Raw genomic sequence first — 20,492 nt, 5'->3', positions numbered from 1 at the left:
TAAATGCTCATGTAATTTCCCCTCGGCTCAGAATGCTTTTATGACGCCAGATTAATGTAAACACAGCCCACTGTGAACACCCTTGTAATTAGCTTTAACCTTTTCAAATTTTATGAATGATTATTTTGGGTTCGAGTGTCTGTAAGGATTTGGAAACAAGCAGAGTACGGCTGTTTCTAAAGCATACAGCGCCACCTGCTGTTCAAAACTAAGATCAGAATCCACTCCAGAAAGAATCGCCATGCATTCGGAAAATATCAAAAATTCAAATTGTGAGATTTAAACTCAGAATTACAATATAAACTCAGAATTATGAGATATAAAACTCAAATTGCTAGATTTAAACTCAAAATTATTATATAGACTCAGAATTATGAGACAAACACAATTATGAGATATAAAACTCAAATTGCTAGATTTAAACTCAAAATTATTATATAAACTCAGAATTATGAGACAAACATAATTATGAGATATAAACTCAAACTGTGATATAAACTCAGAATTACAATATAAACTCAAAATTATGATTATAAACTCAATTATGAAATATAAACTTAAATTGTGAAATATAAACCTAAATCGTGAGATTTAAACTCAGAATTTAGATATAAGCAGTTTGTGAGATTATGAAAATTATGAATTCATAATTTTGAGTTTTGACCACAATTTTGACCTTTTTTTTCCTATGAATTCCAAGTTGTAATTTATTCATTTTTTTATTTTGTGGTGGAAACAAAATCTCAGAATCGATGTGGAATGATTTCTCGATTCGCAATGCATCGATTTATTTTCCCAGCCCTAGCGTTGATCTCTAGAGTTCTGCTGTGATCTGTCTAATAAAGCCTCTACAGCTTTGGCAGTGTCTTCAGAGTTTGCATAGGTGTTCAGATGTTGGTTTCTCGCTGCATGACGCCGTCTTTGCTCTCGCAGAGCTGCTGCGCCGCTTCAGTGTCGGCATCTGCGTCTGCGTGGGCCTTCGTCTGCTCCTTGCGCTCACCGTGTTTGTACGTCTCCTCTTGTTTGCGCTCGCGCTCCAGCAGACGATAGTTGATGAAGTTGCCGATGAAGAGCCAGATGCTGGAAAGGACGACCACAGATCCGCAGCACAGGTACATGTACTTGTAGTTCTTTGTGATGTCCACTAACTTCCCTGAAAATCAATGCCATGCATTAATTACAGGATTACAGACACAATCACAGATATATGTGTGTGCATGAAAGGAATATTCTGTTCAAAAAGAGAGTTTAGAAATCAAAACAAAGGGGGAAAGACAATAAAAGAAATGTGAAGCATTTAGTGTTTTTAAGTCTTAGTAAGTCTAGTGAAGTTAGTGAACTAAAATTATCTGAGAAACAGATGCAGAATCATTTTAGTTCAGTATTATTTATTTATTTAATTTTTAAATTAGCTTGCATTTTAATATTTCCAGTTAAAATTTTCATTCCAGTGTTATTTTAGTATTATAGTTTTCATTAACATTTTAAATTAGTTTATTATATATTCTCCAATATCATTTTAATTTTTGTTATGTGTTGCAGTGTTATATTAATATCAAATACTATTATAGTTGTCATCAGTATTATAATTTTTTATATTTTCTGTTTTCATTTTAAATTTTAGATATAGTAATTTTGTTGTGTTTTTTTAAATATGTCTTTTTTCAGTTTTAGTTATTTTAGTACATTGAGTTAAACTTAATGAAAATAAGATATCGCCTTGGCAACTAGCTGAAGGACATTTTATTTTTTTATTACAGTTTTAATTATTTTCATTTTAGTCATTTTCAGTATTTTACATTTTTATGTTTCTCACTTAATATTTATATTTATATTCATGTTTTCTCTTATTTTATTACCTGCCAGCGGCGGCCCGATGAGCACCGGACAGCACTCCACGATGGTGGTGAGCCCCACGGCGCTGGAGAACCGCTGCGCTCCCACCAGGTCCATCAGCGTCTCGAACAGGACGGCGCTCACCATCCCGAAGGCGAAGCCAAAGAAGACGGCATACACCACCATCCCGGTGTAGCTCTCAACCAGCGGACACAGCAGGTGACACACGCCGTTATACAGCACGGCGAAGCTGAAGAAGTACTGGATCCGCGGCCGGACCCAGCGTGAGTTGGCCAGAAGTCCCATGGATGGCCGAGCGAACATGTCCACAAAAGCCAGGATGGACAGCAGGAAGGCCGCTTGATACTCGTCCACGCCGTTGTCTTTGGCGTACGACGAGAGGAAGACGATCGGCGCGAAGAAGCCCAAGAACATGATGACGTTTCCCGACAGATAGATGAGGAATCCGCGATGCTTGAAGAGCGACAGATCCAGATACCTATTGACCGTCTGCCAGGCCGTGGTCTTCTCCGTCAGGGGACCTATTATGCAAAAATCACATTTGTGACCCTGGACCACAAAACTAGTCATAAGGGTACATTTTTCGAAATTGTGATTTATACATCATCTGAAAGCTGAATAAATAATCTTTCCATTGATGTATGGTTTGTTATGATAGGACAATATTTGTCTGAGATACAACTATTAGAAAATCTGGAATCTGAGGGAGCAAAAAAATCTAAATATTGAGAAAATCTCCTTTAAAGTTGTTCAAATTAAGTTCTTAGCAATGCATATTACTAATCAAAAATGAAGTTTTGATATATTTACGGTAGGAAATTTACTAAATATCTTCATGGAACATGATCTTTATTTAATATCCTAATGATTTTTGGCATAAAACAAAAATCTATAATTTTGATCCATACAATGTATTTTTGGCTATTGCTACAAATATACCCCAGCGACTTAAGACTGGTTTTGTGCTCCAGGGTCACATATATAACCATCTTGTCAGTAAAGCTGGTTCTGTGATTAGTAGTAAATCTCCATCACCTGCTTTCAGACGGAGCAGCATTAACTACACAGAGCCGTTGTTCACTGACAAGATAAATGCTGCTCCGTCTGAAAGCAGGTGAAAATACCACATTTAATAACATGTTTTTACTCCAAACTCACTTCATAACATCAGCCGAGTGTTTGAAATAAATCCTTCTGTGAGATGAATAAGGCACGCAACATATTTGATAGTATTCTAAGCAGTGATAAAGGTATTGCATTATATACTTTATTATAAGGAAAATTATTATATGACGAACTCAGATAAATCATATATTGTCGTAGTCATTAGTCACATTGAATCAATGAAAGCAATTAAATCTTCTGTTTATTCAGTTACCGCTATAGGGCTTTCCTGGATTTCTTCTGTGGGGTGTGTTTGGAGTTTCTCTGGCCTTCGGATGGAGATTTACTATTGATCACAGAACCGAGCTTCACTAACAAGATGTGCATGATAATCGCAGCTTTTGCCTAATTGCGATTACGATTGAATTTCGATTTATCGTGCAGCCCTATTTGTGTAGCCGCAGTGTGTGAAAACAACCAGCCTATAATGTACGGCTGCACGATAAATTGCAATGAAATCGCAAAAGCTGCGATAGCTCATTTGCATTTAAAGGGACAAACACAAAAACAGCGCACTTTGGCTCATACCCTAAAAGTGCCAACTTTAACAAGCTATAAATGATCTGTGGGGTATTTTGAGCTAAACATTCACATACATACTCTGGGGACTTATTTTACATCTTGTAAAAAGGAACATAATAGGTCACCTTTAACCGTCGCCGGTTTCTCCTCCAGTGCTTTGGCTGTGTTTGGCGGAGCCCTTAGGGGCCTCATGAGCGATCCGGCCACGCAGCAGTTGAGTAGGAGCCCGCCGAGGATCCGAAAACTTCCCCTCCATCCGTACTCGTTGATCAGATACTGATTGAGCGGCGCTAGCGTGCTGAGAAACACGGGACTGCCAGCCATAGCGAAGCCGTTAGCGATGGGACGCTTCTTATAGAAGTACCTCCCGATCATCGTAAGCGCCGGCTGGAGGTTGAACGCCAGACCGAAGCCTGTGAGAGGAAACAAGATGGCAGAGGGCATTGTGGGATACTGGCTGACTCCCGAATCCATTGTGCTTATAGCCCAAAAAATGGTTGCATTCATCCATAATGGTATACAGCATCAGTTGTGTTGGGGGTTATTTTGACCTTATTAGAGTTATAAAATATGAGCACTCTCTTACTCTTACACGTACTCTGAGGAGGCCAAAAAAACACAGATAAATGGGCTGATGGCGCAATAGGTTTGTCCTATATGCTACGTTTAATAGTTTCTCATGTGCACATAAAAGTCTGTATATTTTTTTATTTTTGCAAAGGTCCCTGAGGCTATGTATTGAGGTGCTAAGAATATTGTGAGAAGAATCCCAAAATACCTATAACCTGCATTTTGCATAATGAAATTCATTCAGTCGTGTCTGACAATCACTAAAGAATCATCATAAACATAATCATAATAGTCCAAAAACATAATCTTAATAATTATAACTAACATAATCCGAGTAGCTGAATCCTTAGCCATCTTCAAGAATCGGCTTGCCCCTCTAACTCTAGCACTCTATTCTAATTCTATTCTTTAAAAAAGTGCCCCTTTTAGACTTGCACTCTATTCATTTAATAACTGCTTGTTTTCTTTAAAAAACCCACTAACACTAGCTTCTCTATTCTTTTTGTATTCTATTTCTTTTCTTTTTATTTATTATACAATTAACCAAAAGCAAAAAAAGGCTTTGAACACTAGCTTGCTCTATTCTTTTTCTATTCTATCTGTTTTCGTTTTATTACATAATCTTTAAAAAATAAAAACCTTGCTAGTGTACTGCATTAATCTAACTGAGGCTTGTTATAGCACTTGCATATCATTGCTCTTTTGCTAATTTTGATTGCTTCTATTGTCCTCATTTGTAAGTCACTTTGGATAAAAGCATCTGCTAAATGACTAAATGTAGATAAACAGCAACACTTCTTGTATGATAAACTTATTTTCTTTCAATTCTTAGTTTTCTATTATAAGAATCTAAATAGGGGCAAAAGTCTGGAAATATTTTTTCATACGCTTTCTTGTTTTCCATACTTTTCCAGACCTGGAAATTACTTCACGAAGTTATTCATGATCCAAAATTGCAAGAACTTAACGGTTTAAGCAGCGTTTCAGGCAGTTTGGACACTGAATGTGGGTCAAGCTGATGTAGTTAAATGCATGTGTTCACACTCACCGCCGATGACGCCGATGCAGACGTAGAGCTGCATGACGGTGTTGCAGAAGGAGGCGCTGATCATCCCGATGGCGCACAGAAAACCGCCCAAGATCATGATGGGACGGCAGCCGTATGCGTTCACCAGAATACTGCTGATGGGCCCTAAAACACAGAACAGCAGCTGAAATCCAATTAAAAAACACAATCAGCTCCCTACTGATCACCCAGGGCTATTACATTAACTAAACCATTAAAAAACATTATTAATAATAATATAAAATACAAAACAAACATTGTTTTATACACTAGCTTAAATATTTAGCTAGTTGCCATTTAGTACCATTTAGTTGAACTTGATGTACAATAACTAGTGCTGTCAAAATAAAAGTTTTTGTTTTTGTTTACACGTGCATACTGTGTATATTTATTATGTATATTTAAATACAAACACATGCATGTATATATTCATTAAAAATGTAATGTTAAATATATTTATATAGAATATATGCATGTAAATATTTTCTAAATATTTACTGTATGTGTGTAAATATACACAGTACACACACATATATTATGTAAACAACATTTTTTATTTTGGACGCGATTAATCATTTGACAGCACTAACAATAACTAAAACTGAATATACTGTAAATTAAACTAAAAATTAATCAAATTGAAACTAACAAAAAAAAAGTAATTCAAAATATGAATAAAAATGTCTCTATGATACTAAAATATCAACACAAAATGATTTTATTGTGACTGAGATATAGATTATTGTTAATATTGTGAATCAGTTTTTATTTTTATATTTTGTTTCCTTTTTCATTGTAGTTTTAGTAATTTTATTTTTGTTTTGTCATTTTTAGTAGTTTTTTGTTTTTACATGTCTATTTAGGTTTTATTACAGTTTTTTCAGCTGCTTCCACACACAATCTTTCTGAAAGCTGTCACTCAAACAGCAGAAGCACACACCAGATCTACAAAACCAGACACTAATTCTCAGCCTTTGACTCAGTTTTCAATTTCATAAAACACACAAATCTAACAGGAGTTAATATTCTGGAAAAGGTGTTTGCAAATGTTTGCTTTTGAGATGTGTTTGTGATATTTTGAATGCAGTGCTTCATTTTGCAAGAGATATGAGGTGTTTTGCATTTTGTGTGCAATTCTTAGATTTGTGTGTAAAGTTTTGAAAATGTGTGCAAGCAGCTGAAAAAAAACTTTAAAAAAAATCAGTTTTAGTTATTTTAGTACATCAAGTTAAACTAAATTAAAATTAGAAATGTTTCCTTGGCAACTAGCTGATTCTATTTTTTCTAATATTTTATGTATGTACTGATTTTTTGTGTGTTGTTGTTGTTAACTATAATAACCCTGGATCAACGCAAACAGTCCACGGCTAATAGATTAAACATCCTAATCAGAAAGAATGAAGTCACATGAAGAGGAAAGAGTGCGTGAAACTGATTTTAATCTGAGGGATAAATAATAAACAGATTATTTCGGTAGTTAGCGTCATACGCTTTCAGATGTTGTTCTGTGAGAGATCAGTGTTGTAGATCATCAGGTGTGTGTTTGTGGTTAAAATCAGGTCAGATTGCCACTTACAGTTTTGTCTATTGCTTGAACACTATAGACACATGCTTAGACCAAAGTAACAAAACTTGAAGCTTTTGTTACTACACCTTAAACACAGTGTAACCATACCTTAAACAAAAGCGCTGCTTTGCACTTCAGTTGCAATTCTGCAACATTACACACTATTTCATACATAAGACACTTCGTTCAAAAATGAAATCTCACCATTGGGAAAAAAACATCTATTCAAAATACAAAACACATTGAGTGACTGAAAACACTTAGACGCACACCTGAAAACACTTACTTACAAAACTGATCACCAATCAGCCAACCACAAATAGGCCTCAGTCGAGCCATTTTGAGAACTTTGCAAGCATGGAGGCAGGGAGAGCAAGAGGTAGAGGAAGAGGAAGAGAGAGAGGAGTAGGACATGGTCGAAGAGGCTATGCATGGAACAATATTTCAGATTATATTAGAGCACCGTTGGTGGATCATTTGATAAATCATGGCCTGACAGCGAGGGAAGCTGGGCAGAGAGTCCACCCACATCTAAGCCGGTTCACAGTTGCATCCATCATAAGGACATTCAGACTGGAAAACGGGTATGTCTTCAACTCTCCACTCCAGACTGTATCTACAGTATTTACAGTACTGTACCATATCACATTACTGTATCACATGTACTGTATTGCAAGTCGGCTAGTGCTCCTTTTGTAACAAAAAATGGTAGTTTTGTGGAACGTACAGTATAGTACATAGCCGTGTACCATTGAGATGTTACAGTACTGTAAAAAAGAACCAAACCAATAACAATTTGTGGTTGCATTTTTCTACAGAATGACTAGAAGACCATCTGGGGGTGGTCAGCAACGCCTGTTCACCCAACAGCAGGAACTTGCCGTTGTGGAAATGGTCAGAGCAAACAATGCAATCCGTCTCCACCAGCTACGGGAACAAATACTTACAGATAGGCAAGTATTCATCAACATCAATCGAGTAGGCATTAGCACGATCAGACGTGTCTTGGTAAAGCACAAAATCAGATTGAAGCAATTGTACAAGGTCCCATTTGAGAGGAACTGTATCAGGGTCAAAGTACTTCGACAAGAATATGTACAGGTAAGTGTTGCAGTCCTTTAAGTTTACAATACAGTATTTATGTAATCAGTACAGTAATAGCTGAATATGTACCATTGTATCAGTACCACATAGATGCATGCAGAGAGGGACACAGGTACCTGTGTGTGTGTGTGGGGGGGGGGGGTTATGTATGTGTAGTACTGTAGTTGTGTGTTTTGAGTAATGCCAGCCGTCCATGCTATGTATTTTTTTGCTGCAGAAAATCTTGGACATGGATGGAGCTGCACAGCCTCATGAACTTATTTACATTGATGAGGCTGGTTTCAACCTCAGCAAAACTAGACGACGGGGTCGTAATATAATTGGCTAAAGGGTAATTGTGCACGTCCCGGGGCAGCGTGGGGGAAACATCACAATATGTGCCGCCATAAGCCTTCGAGGGCTACTACACCATCATGCCAAACTAGGTCCCAACATATACTAACATTTCTCGAAGCACTTCTTGATGCAGTTGTACAGGACAGATCAGAGCAGTCCAGGTTTGTTGTTGTCTGGGATAATGTTAGTTTCCACCGGGCTGCTCTGGTCCACCAACCATGATCAATTTGAAGTTTACATTTTTTTCCGCTTTGAGATGGCGCGTATATGACCGCCAACCACATGCCCGCATGCCTCTTCTACAGGCAATGGAAGAGGCATGCGGAGACATTGAGGTAACGTCAATCCATGGATGGATTCGGCACACAAGGCGTTATTTTCCCTGTTGCTTAGCAGGAGAAAATATCGCTTGTGACGTTGATGAGATCCTGTGGCCAGACCCAAACAGATGGCAGGATCTGTAATTGGCCTGTATTTACAGTAGTGTATTTTGTGTTTTATTTTTGCGTTACTGCATTCACTGTACTGGTAAGTATAGTACTGTGATGTGCAGTATTGAGTTGATGTCATTTGTAACCTTTCAGTACTTTCATTTTTGGTTGTTGTGAAAACCTTTGTTGGAAAAAAACCAGAACAAAATCTGTAAGTGTTGCATTGAGCTTCACAGAATGCTAACTGATGAACTGAATAAAAACAGGGACAATGAAAGACTGCAGTGTTTTATATAAAGTACACTAGTGTGTTGCTGCTAATCTGAAAGTGCATTCATATGATGCAAGTGTGTATCATTTTGTCATCAGAGTGATATTTTGACAAAGGATTGTTAGGTTTTGATTGCAGAGTTTCAATTCGACATAAACCATTCACATCTATTTCCCAGGCTTGTGTGTAACGTTTTGAGACGATGAGCCGAAGTTTTGCAAAAAGTGTTCAAGCAATAGGCAAAAACTGTGATTTAGCTTCTGAGCTGCAGGCCACATGTGGTCACTCAGCCTTCCCATGATCATCAGCGTGAAACACATCCAGTGTCACAGCCCTGAACTGAATTACTGCAGACAGACAGATCTGATAGTGTGTGTGTGTGTGTGTGATACAGTGAAAGTGTGCTGTTTTCACCCTGATACACACACATGCAGGCATAAACACAGAATAAAGCACATAAACCCAAATCATATTCATATTGGACTGTTTGATGGACACATGATTATGCTTTAGTTCTTTTGTTGAAAGTCACATGACCAAGGGCGTAGTTTTGGTGTGAACACTGGGGGGGGGGGGCTGAAGTGTGAACGGTTTTAGTAGAGTTTGTTTGCTTATTTATTTTTGTGAAATTGTCTTTTGTGCTGTCATCTATGCAAAGTTGGTTGATAACATATGTAACATCATAGTTAACTATTACTTGTTTACATAGGATATATATATATATATATACAGTATATATATGTGTTTTATATTATTTAGACACTTATAGGCTATAGTTTGGTAGAATGTTCTAATTCAACATGTCATGGGAAATGAATCTAACTTAACATTTTCTTATATTGATAGTTTATTTCTTACTCCTTAACAGTTCATCAGGCTCTTAATGATTTAATCTGTCATCTTTTGTACCATAGATCTTAAATGTAGCATTACAGGAAAATCCAGCATTTATTTGATCAAAATACAGTAAAAATAGTGCAATATTATTGTGATTTAAATCAGCTGTTTTCTATGTGAATATGTGTTAAACTGTAATTTATTTCTGTGATCTGCAGCTGTATTTTCAGCATCATTACTCCAGTCTTCAGAGTCACATGATCTTCAGAAATCATAATAATATACTGATTTACTGATCAACCAACATTTCTGATTATTATCAATGTTAAAAACATTAATATTTTTGTGGAAACTTTGATACTTTTTTTTTCAGGCTTCAAAGATGAATAATAAGTTAAAAAGAACAGCATTTATTGGAAATATAAATCTTTTGTAACATTATAAATGTCTGCACCATCACGTTCAATGAATAAAAGTAATCATTTCTTGAAAATGGCAAATACAAAAAGTGTTTTTCTCTCTGTGTGTGTGTGGGTTACAGGACTGATCTGATATCTGTCTTCTGTAACAGCTCAAGTTCACCTGCCTGAGTCACACACACACACACACACACACACACACACACACACACACTCTCGTGTGTCTCGAGGGTAAAGTGGATTAGAGTCATTGATCTTGAGCCAAGAGTGTTTTGAGAGCAAGACGAGAGAAACGACGTTCTCTCAGATGGAACGGTTTACTTCAAGTCTTATAATGCAGATGCATCATGGGAGTTTTGCATTCACTAATGATTTCCAGTGTTAAAGGAGAAGCTCAGCTGAGTGTGTGTGTGTGTGTGTGTGTGTGTGTGTTCTCCAGCATGTTAAGGTCAGATCTGCATGTTCATGCTTGTTCATAATAAAACATGCTGATTTAATTTAGGAGAGAGCTGCATGACGTGTGACGCCGGGTGCTTTAATGTTAAACGCAGGGTAATTTAATTAATCCAGTAATGAATTTAATTTAGCGAGAATTGAAATGGTTTCTCAGTTGTGCTGCTGCTGAACATCACATCAACTACAGCGTGTAGACATGACCTTTATGTGATGCCAAAACAGATTAATCCTTTACAAACCCAATGTCATTTGATCAAAAATACAGTAAGAATTGTGAAATATTATTCTAATTTAAATCAGCTGTTTTCTGTATGAATATGTGTTAAACTGTAATGTATTTCTGTGATCTGCAGCTGTATTTTTAGCATCATTACTCCAGTCTTCAGTGTCACATGATCTTCAGAAATCATAATAATATACTGATTTACTGATCAACAAACATTTCTGATTATCAATGTTAAAAACATTAATATTTTTGTGGAAACCGTGATGCATTTTATTATTCAGGACTCACGGATGAGTTCATAAGAATAGCATTTATTTTAAATAGAAATCGCTTGGAACATTATGAACATCTGGCACTTTTGACCACTTTAATGCATCCTTGATGGATAATGTTTTACCTCCAGCATACATGACGGCCAGCATGATGGAGGAGATCCAGGCCACCTCACTGTACGAGGCATTGAAGATCCTCTGGATGTCTTTGAAGAACACGGTGGTGGCCTTTGGGAAGGCGTAAGAGAATCCGATAGAGATGAAGGCCCCGCCCACCACAGCCCAGCCCCACCCACCATCTGGAGGCGGCACGGCTGGGGGTCCGACAGGTGGAGGCATCGTGAGCCCTGGAAATCACTGCAGGAGAGACGGAGACCAGCAATTAAACTGAGATTTACAGCTGTGACATTCAACCAATCATGTGAGTGTGGGGCGGGACTATCTGCCCGACTGACCAATGAGAGACCAGAGGGAGTGTTCAGGAAACCTGTCTGATAACAGGTGGTTTTTACTGTAATCCTGCAGAAATGACACTGTTTTTAGTCTCTGGTGGGCAGACAGAGAGAGCAGATATAGCAGCTCTGGGTGGAACGAGCCTGGAAATGAGCACTAATTAAAACCAAACAGAGATAAAGAGAGATCAGGACCTAAAATAGATGCTTTTCACGCCTTTGGTTTCATCATAAACACACTCTATGGCAAGTAATACTGAAACAAATGCACTAAAATGGACATTTATTTCTATAAAGATGTTAGTTACATTTTTTTAAAGATCATGTATTTCAGATTTGCTTTTCAATTTATATAACTTTATCTGTATGTATGCCAAAAAAGTTGTATGTATATATATGTATATATATATATATATAAATTTACACCTTTATGTATTGAGCAGCTGTGCAATGATAGTTTATACAAAATGTTATATATCCAACTTTATATTGAGCTGTGCTATATAATTGTATATATATTATAGAATACATATATATATATAAATTTCGACCTTTTTTTTTTATTCTGACCCCCCCCCCCCCAATTCTGATCATATCTCAGAATCATGATAAAGTCAGATATAAATGCAGAATTCTGAGAAAAAAAATTATAAGAGATAAAATGTTGCAATTGAAACTCGCAATTACCTTTTTTATTTCACGGTGGGAAAAAAGCAAGATGTAAACTTGGGATTACAAGAAGAAAATCTGAATTATGATATATAAACTCAGAAATGCACAAAAAGTCCAAATTGTGAGACAAAAGTCACAGTTAGCGTTTCATTTTTTTAATCCCATGGCAGAAACAGGCTTCCATAACATCTAGACTCAGTTTCAGTCTAAGGTGGGTAGTGTCTTTTTAACAGCTTCATAATCCACTTTTGGCATTTTTTTGCATACTGAATTATGATTGGTCTGCTGTTCCTTTCATATAGTTCATCATTTCATTTACACACAACCAGAGACTAAAAGCTGAACTCACCTAAACTCTCCCACTCTCCTGCTGCTGATTCTGTCCAGATCACGCAGTGTGTGTGAGATTTAGGAGATTAAAGGTCACTCAGGGTCACTGAAACTACACAAGTCTTCGCCACGGCAACGGTGTTTACAGCTGTCAGTCACTGAGCAATAAAGCCCCGCCTCCTGCTGCTTGAGTTCATGGAAACGTGGGCGGGGCTACACACGTAACTAAGTCATTGTTTACAAACCAAACAAAACTCGAGTGATTATTATCATGTGATATTTCAGTTCTGAAGCCAAATGTGTCAGAAACACACACACACACACACACACATGTTGGTTTTTGTGGTTTATGGGGACTCTCCATAGGCGTAATGGTTTTTATACTGAACAAACTGTGTGTGCTATTGCCCTACACCAACCCTACACCTAAACTTAGCCCTCACAGGAGACTTTGTGCATTTTTAGATTTTCAAAAACACACCATTTAGTATGTTTTTTAAGCCTTTTGAATTACGGGGACATAGGCAGTGTCCTCATAAACCACCTTCATATTGTAATACCTCTGTCATACCCATGTCATTATACACATTTGTGTCCTCATAAACCACATAAACGCACACACACACACACACACACACACACACACACACACACACACATGTTGGGTTTCCATGTTTTATGGGGACATCCCATAGGCGTAATGGTTTTTATACTGTACAATCTGTATGTGCTATTGCCCTACACCAACCCTACACCTAAACTTAGCCCTCACAGGAAACATGCTGCATTTTTAGATTTTCAAAAAACTTTATGCTGTATGATTTATAAGCTTGTTTCCTCATGGGGACCAAAAAATGTCCCCACAAGATTAAGATTTACTGGTATTACTATCCTTGTGGGGACATTTGGTCCCCAGGATGTGATGAATACCAGGTGCACACACACACACTCACACACACACACACACACACACACACACACACACACAGAGACACACACACACACACACACACACACACAGACACACACACTCACACACACACACACACACTCTCTCTCACACACACACACACAGAGCGCTCATGTGATGTTAACACCCCAGAACTAAAGCCCTGTGTAAGATAAGCTTTTGTTTTTAGCAGCGCTCTTCAAATCCAAATAACCTTCCTGCAAAGTTATTGTAAATGATATCACCGCATGCTGACATCAATTATTTTACTTATATTTCAAAGAACCAAACAATGTGCTTCTATGTGACATTGCTCATGTTGTGACAACAGCAAACACATGCAGAACAAAACTCATCCACAGTAAAGAATTGTGAGATATAAACTCATGATTGAAACACAAAAGTCAGAATTATGGGATAGAAGGTTGCAATACACTTTTTTAATAGATTTTTTCCTTGGCGGAAACAAAAACATTCTAACTCAGAATTGCGAGACTTAAACTCAAAACTCAGAGAAAAAAGTCAGAATTGCGAGATTTAAACTGAAAATTCTGAAAAACAATCATAATTGCTCAACTTAAACTCTGAATTGCAAGATTTAAACTCAAAATTCCAGAAAAAAAGAAAAATTCTGAATCGTGAGTTTTAAACTCAGAAGTCCGAGGAAAAGTCAGAACTGCACAATTTAAACACAATTCAGAGAAAACAAGTCAGAATTATAAGTTTATAGTTCACAATTCTGACTTTTTTCTCAGAATGGCAATAAAAAAGTCAGAAGTGCGAGATTGCAATTACCGTTTTTTATTGTTTTATTCCGTGGTATTTTCATTGTAAAGTCCTTTTATCATGTTAAACTGTACTTTAGTCAAATGTTTTATTTGTAAAGTGCATCTTTTTTAACAATAAATGACTTGATTTGATATTTTGTTATATAATGAATGGCATTTGTTAAATTGGTGCTCAAATTATTAACCAATCACACCTTTTGTTTAAAGTGATGTTTTAATCTAATCCAATCAGAAGCCAAGGAGAGTACGCCACTAATGCAGCGATGTGATTGGCTGACGGGAGAGAGCCACCTGACACCTGGAGACTTGAGCTCACTAAAGACACAATGAGACGTTATGAGAGGTTTGAGGTCTGCATTCTCCTTCGCGGTCTGGTTTGAAGCGGTGAGTGCTGCCTCATGAATATTTAATGAGATGGCCTTCCTCATCTTTAGGCCATGATTTCTCTACAGTTCACATCACAAAGATCTCCGTTCCTGCTGAACGATTACAAATGAACACACGTGACCTCAGAGCTCGTCTGTGCTGCCTAAAGCAGTATTCAGACACAATCATATTCCATGCATTGTGAAAATCACTTTACAAATAAAACAGACCTGTCTCAGGCTGTTTTCAAGGTCTCAGTCCATCCTGGTCTGATATTTCCAAACTCACAGACTGTGATGAGGACATTCAGGGTCATGCGAAACCGCTGGAAAACTCCCAGAATTCAGTCAGTCCGGATCACGTCTTAAACGCTGCAGTTTCTTCACGTCACTGCCATTAACTCTTCAGAGACCCAGCTATTCTTATTACGTTTCTGAAACATGTTATGTTAGTATACTGTTATAGTTTTTATTAATAATGCAAACCATTTTTATGCTTATATTTTCCATTTTAATTGTATTATTTTTATTACTATTTTATTATTTTTATTTTGTTGTGTTTCTGGCATTTTTAGTAGTTTTTATTGTATGTATCTCTATATAGTTTAGATAAATTTTATTTATTTTTGTACATCAATTTAAACTAAATTTAAATGAGAAATGTTGCCTTGGCAACTAGCTGAAATAAAAACAATGGTGTTTTTAATTTTAATTCAAATTTTAGCTTCAGTCAATTATGAAACCTTTGTTTCTGAATGTTCTCTAAAAGTTCAAAATGTCCAGCTTTTAAAATGTTTGAGTTTTTTAAATGTTATGGGAACAATGCATTTGATCATTTTGAAGCGTTATGGGAACGTTATTATTCAGTGTTCTCTGAACATTCGGAAACAAGTAGTAACATTTAAAAAAAGGAATTAAAAAAAAGGAAAATTTTTTGAAAAATTCCAAATGTTTTTGAGAATGTTATTAAAGACTCGATAACTTTGAATGAACGTTCCATTAATGTTACTGAAAGAACGTTTGTTCAAAAACATTCTGGAAAACTACATTTTGTGTTTGTCTTCTAAATAAGATAAATGTGTCTAATATAAACACCATAGACAAAAAGCTGTTCCTTTTATACTACAGTATATACTATATACTGAATTTATACTACACTGTAAAAAAAAATAAAAAAAGTTGAGCAAACTTAAAAGTTTAAGGAAACCAGCTTCAGCAGATTTTTAAGTTTTCCCAAATTATTTTTGTATAAACTTAAAAAAACAAGTTGAGAAGCTGGTTGCCTTAAACATTTAACATTCAACTTTTGATTTTTTACAGCACTGTAAAAAAAAAAAAAAATAAATAAGTTGAGCAAACTTAAAAAGTTTCAACTTGTTGTTTTAGGTTTATACAACAACAAAAAGTTGAGAGAACTCAAAAATCTCCTAAAAAATAAGTTGAGAAAACTCACAAATCTGCTGAAGCTGGTGGCCAAGTTTGCTCAACTTTTTATTTTTACAGTGTACAGAGTAAAAAGTTGTAAACATTATTGGAGTACAGTTAACAACACCATTTCAGTTTTTCAAGTTCAAAATATAACATTTAATTCAATGTGTTACGTGGCGTAACTAGTGATTTTTAAGTGATAATTGTTCTACAGCAGATTTGTTTCATTGTAGGTAAAAGGTCAAACCCAGCACTGGTTAAAGCGGCACAAACAGCATCCGAGCTCCAGCTGTGAACTATATTCAACTCATAAGCAGTAGATTACATCAGCACAAGACCTAAACGCCTCTGATCTTCAACAATATTTATTCATCGGTGCGTTGATTTAACATCAGCTGCTGTTTAAAGCAGGTTTGAATGAGAGGAAAGACCTGCTGGCCGATCCTTGGCTCACTTTGAAGGTCTGTGTGTGTTTGAAGACCAAGAAACCTGAAGTTCAAAAACAAGATCTAGAGTTTCCCACCCATAGAAAGAGACTTCAGAGAAACAATAGAGCGAGAGAGAGAGCGAGAGAGCACTGCAGGAGGCATACGGACGTCCGTCATGTCTCCACCTCTGTTTGATATTTAACTTCAGAAACATCTGAGATATCATAACAGAAACGTACATAATGCACACACGTACACAGATGAGCAGATACAGAGAGACGCCGCTGGAAACTTATAGTCTGGACAATAACTTGCATTAAAAGAGATTTTCTTCTGCCTGTAAAGCTACTGTATCATATCTGATACATGAAACATGATCAAAACTTTCCTTTCGCACTCAATCAATGTCTTCTGATTCATAGTTTAGAGGTTTTATCCTGTACAAGCTCTTTTAGTGTAATTGTACAAACGTCCAGCTTCTGCTGTCAAATCTTGCATATCATTGCATTATATGTTTGGATCATTTCAATCTGATCTTACTGAGACATATTATTGGAGATATAGAGTGACCGCTGATATTTAGATCATTTTATGTCAGTATCTGCTCTACTGATATAAAGATCTCATTGATTTACATCACAAGCAGCAGAATTTCATCATAGAAATATCAGCATCTGCACCAAACTGAGCAGTTTTTTCCTACTGTATCACACTACATGAGCCATAAAAGAGCCATCTTTATATTTAGCCCATTTAAAGCTTCGATCATTTCAGAAATGACATTCTTCAGTTGATTATTCCTAATTTCAGGTTTACAGGGTTAATTATTTCACCCAGAGTCATAATCGTGACCTTTCACCTACTGGTCCTAAATGACCCATATTTGCTCCAACGCTGCACAAAAACTGCATTCATTCATGCTTAAAGCGAGAAAAATACATATGTGACCCTGGAGCACAAAAGCAGTCATGAGTAGCTGGAGTATATTTGTAGCAATAGACAACAATACACTGTATGGATCAAAATTATAAATTTCTCTTTTATGACAAAAATCATTAGGATATTAAGATCATGTTCCATGAAGATATTTAGTAAATTTCCTACCGTAAATATATCAAAACTTCATTTTTGATTAGTAATATGCATTGCTAAGAACTTCATTTGAACAACTTTAAAGGACATTTTCTCAATATTTACATTTTTTTGCTCCCTCAGATTCCAGATTTTCAGATAGTTGCATCTCAGCCAAATATTGTCCTATCATAACAAACTTATTTATTCATCTTTCAGATGATGTATAAATCTCGATTTCACAATATTGACCCTTATGACTGGTTCTGTGCTCCAGGGTCACATATCAGTTACAAGAACGTTCCATAAATATTACTTTAAGAATGTTTTGTCCTAACATTAATGTGAATGTTGTGAGCACGTGCATTGCAGTCAAACAGACGTGAGTCAGATGCATCTAACACTGTATTATTATCCTGTAATGAAGGCGCGTGTCATGCTGGATCTCATCAGTCACGTGACCCGCTGTAATAATGACCCAGATCAGCCAAACCCGCTTACAGCATCAGAGCCCGGATAAATATAGAAGCGGTTCTGCTCCGTGTCTCGGCGCGCGGGATGCTGGGAGGATGCGGATTCAGACCGGATGCAACCGGTCAATATGCAGTAATATTCATCACCTTGCAGCATTAAATGCGAATATCTAAATATGCAATTGGCACATGAAGATGCACAGCATCACCTGACAGCAGAATATTGATATTACCGTGTGATGATAACACCGGGACCGTCCCAGCAGCAAAAACACATCATCATACCGTTATGACTTTAAAAGGCCGTTTACCTTCAGGTCCGGTTATCGGTGCTGTCCGTCTCTCTGACCTTCAGTCGCTGCTGCAGAAAGACGCTCCGCTCGCGCGTTTGAATCAGTCGCTCTGAGGACGGCGGCGGTGACGTCACGTGCGTTTTGGCTGGGGCTTGGATCATGAATATTAATGACACGGTAACGCGCAGCCAGCGGACGCTCTCCGATTGGCTATTTATTTATCCTGTACGGGAACGCACGAGCACAACTCTTGTTTATTATTCCAGTTTTATTATTCACAGTTTCACACAATATTTTGGCCCCGGAGGGCGGCTGGAATGAGCCTCTTTTAAAACTCTTACCGGGGCTTATTGTGCTAAAACAATCAGCAGAGAAACTAATTCTTTCTGCCAAATAACCACACTCAAATCCAAGGATAAATACAATAAAATTACACTAAACTTTTTTTTTCAGATTGTACAACATACACATACGGATGTTCCATGTCTTGTGTGTGTGTGTGTGTGTGTGTGTGAGTGTGTGTGAGTGTGAGTGTGAGTGTGTGCACCTGGTATTCATCACGTCCTGGGGACCAAATGTCCCCACAAGGATAGTAATACCAGTAAATCTTAATCTTGTGGGGACATTTTTTGGTCCCCATGAGGAAACAAGCTTATAAATCATACAGCATAAAGTTTTTTGAAAATCTAAAAATGCAGCATGTTTCCTGTGAGGGCTAAGTTTAGGTGTAGGGTTGGTGTAGGGCAATAGCACATACAGATTGTACAGTATAAAAACCATTACGCCTATGGGATGTCCCCATAAAACATGGAAACCCAACATGTGTGTGTGTGTGTGTGTGTGTGTGTGTGTGTGTGTGTGTGTGTGTGTGAGTGTGAGTGTGTGTGTGTGTGTGTGCGTGTGAGTGAGTGAGTGAGTGAGTGAGTGTGTGTGTGTGTGTGTGTGTGTGTGTGTGTGTGTGCATGTGAGTGAGTGAGTGAGTGAGTGTGTGTGTGTGTGTGTGTGTGTGTGTGTGTGTGAGTGAGTGTGTGCGTGTGTGTGAGTGTGTGTGTGTGTGTGTGTGTGTGTGTGTGTGTGTGTGTGTGTGTGTGTGTGTGTCTGTGTGCACCTGGTATTCATCACGTCCTGGGGACCAAATGTCCCCACAAGGATAGTAATACCAGTAAATCTTAATCTTGTGGGGACATTTTTTGGTCCCCATGAGGAAACAAGCTTATAAATCATACAGCATAAAGTTTTCTGAAAATCTAAAAATGCAGCATGTTTCCTGTGAGGGCTAAGTTTAGGTGTAGGGTTGGTGTAGGGCAATAGCACATACAGATTGTACAGTATAAAAACCATTACGCCTATGGGATGTCCCCATAAAACATGGAAACCCAACATGTGTGTGTGTGTGTGTGTGTGTGTGTGTGTGTGTGCATGTTTATGTGGTTTATGAGGACACAAATTTGTATGATGACATGGGTATATCAGAGGTATTACAATATGAAGGTGGTTTATGAGGACACTGCCTATGTCCCGTAATTCAAAAGGCTTAAAAAACATACTAAATGGTGTTTTTTTTTTATCTAAAAATGCACAAAGTCTCCTGTGAGGACTAAGTTTAGTCTCCATAAACTACAAAAACCAACGTGTGTGTGTGCGTGTGTGTGTGTGTGGGTGTGATTTTATTTTTTAATTTATATATATATATATTCAATTCAATTCAAGTTTATTTGTATAGCGCTTTTTACGATACAAATCGTTGCAAAGCAGCTCTACAGGAGATTGAGTTTCCACAATATATTTATATATTGCAGTACCTTAATATATTTAATTTATGGCACAATTTGTTAATTGTGTATGTTGTCTGAGCGTTGGCATCCTCTGAGGTCCTCTGAGGGGTTGGCATCATCTTTTCTCAGGTGTTCGGTCATCTCAGATCATTTAAGGGTTGGATCCAGACTGAAGCTTCTGTAATTACTAGTTACCACGGGATGTTAATCAACAGAGAAACAAATAGAGACATAATTAGCGTAGCTGCTGTTCCATCAAAGCAAAAATGATTTGTTCAACCCAAGCTAAAGAATAATAATAATGTAGATTTGATCAGATATAACTGCAGTACAAGATTATAAGATGCATTATGTGAATGCTTGGCTAAAG

At 37.2% G+C, this 20,492-nt stretch overlaps 1 protein-coding gene across 1 annotated transcript; it reads right to left on the bottom strand.

Annotated features, from left to right (window-relative positions):
- Positions 1-726: 726 nt before the first annotated feature.
- Positions 727-18,464, bottom strand: LOC306861082 (monocarboxylate transporter 2-like). The gene is made up of 6 exons (XM_079403157.1): positions 18,366-18,464; positions 11,224-11,455; positions 5,162-5,305; positions 3,669-3,956; positions 1,860-2,378; positions 727-1,153 (listed from the first exon to the last, which is right to left on the bottom strand). Exons 2-6 carry the CDS (start codon positions 11,435-11,437, stop codon positions 888-890), a joined length of 1,431 nt encoding a protein of 476 aa, XP_079259283.1. The 5' UTR covers positions 11,438-11,455; positions 18,366-18,464; the 3' UTR covers positions 727-887.
- Between the last annotated feature and the right edge of the window lie 2,028 nt (positions 18,465-20,492).

The sequence above is a fragment of the Barbus barbus genome, assembly GCF_936440315.1.
Source record: "Barbus barbus genome assembly, chromosome: 42".
NCBI lineage: Eukaryota > Metazoa > Chordata > Actinopteri > Cypriniformes > Cyprinidae > Barbus > Barbus barbus.
The sequence above is the reverse complement of the archived record's forward strand: the minus strand, read 5'-3'. Positions and strand labels throughout refer to the sequence as shown.

Coding starts and splice junctions, on each gene's coding strand:
- LOC306861082 (XM_079403157.1), bottom strand. CDS start 11,437: ATGCCTCCACCTGTCGGACCCCCAGCCGTGCCGCCTCCAGATGGTGGG. Junction 5,306..11,223: donor GGCCGTCATGTATGCTGGAG/GTAAAACATTAT, acceptor TCTGTGTTTTAG/GGCCCATCAGCAGTATTCTG. Junction 3,957..5,161: donor CTGCATCGGCGTCATCGGCG/GTGAGTGTGAAC, acceptor TTCCTCTCACAG/GCTTCGGTCTGGCGTTCAAC.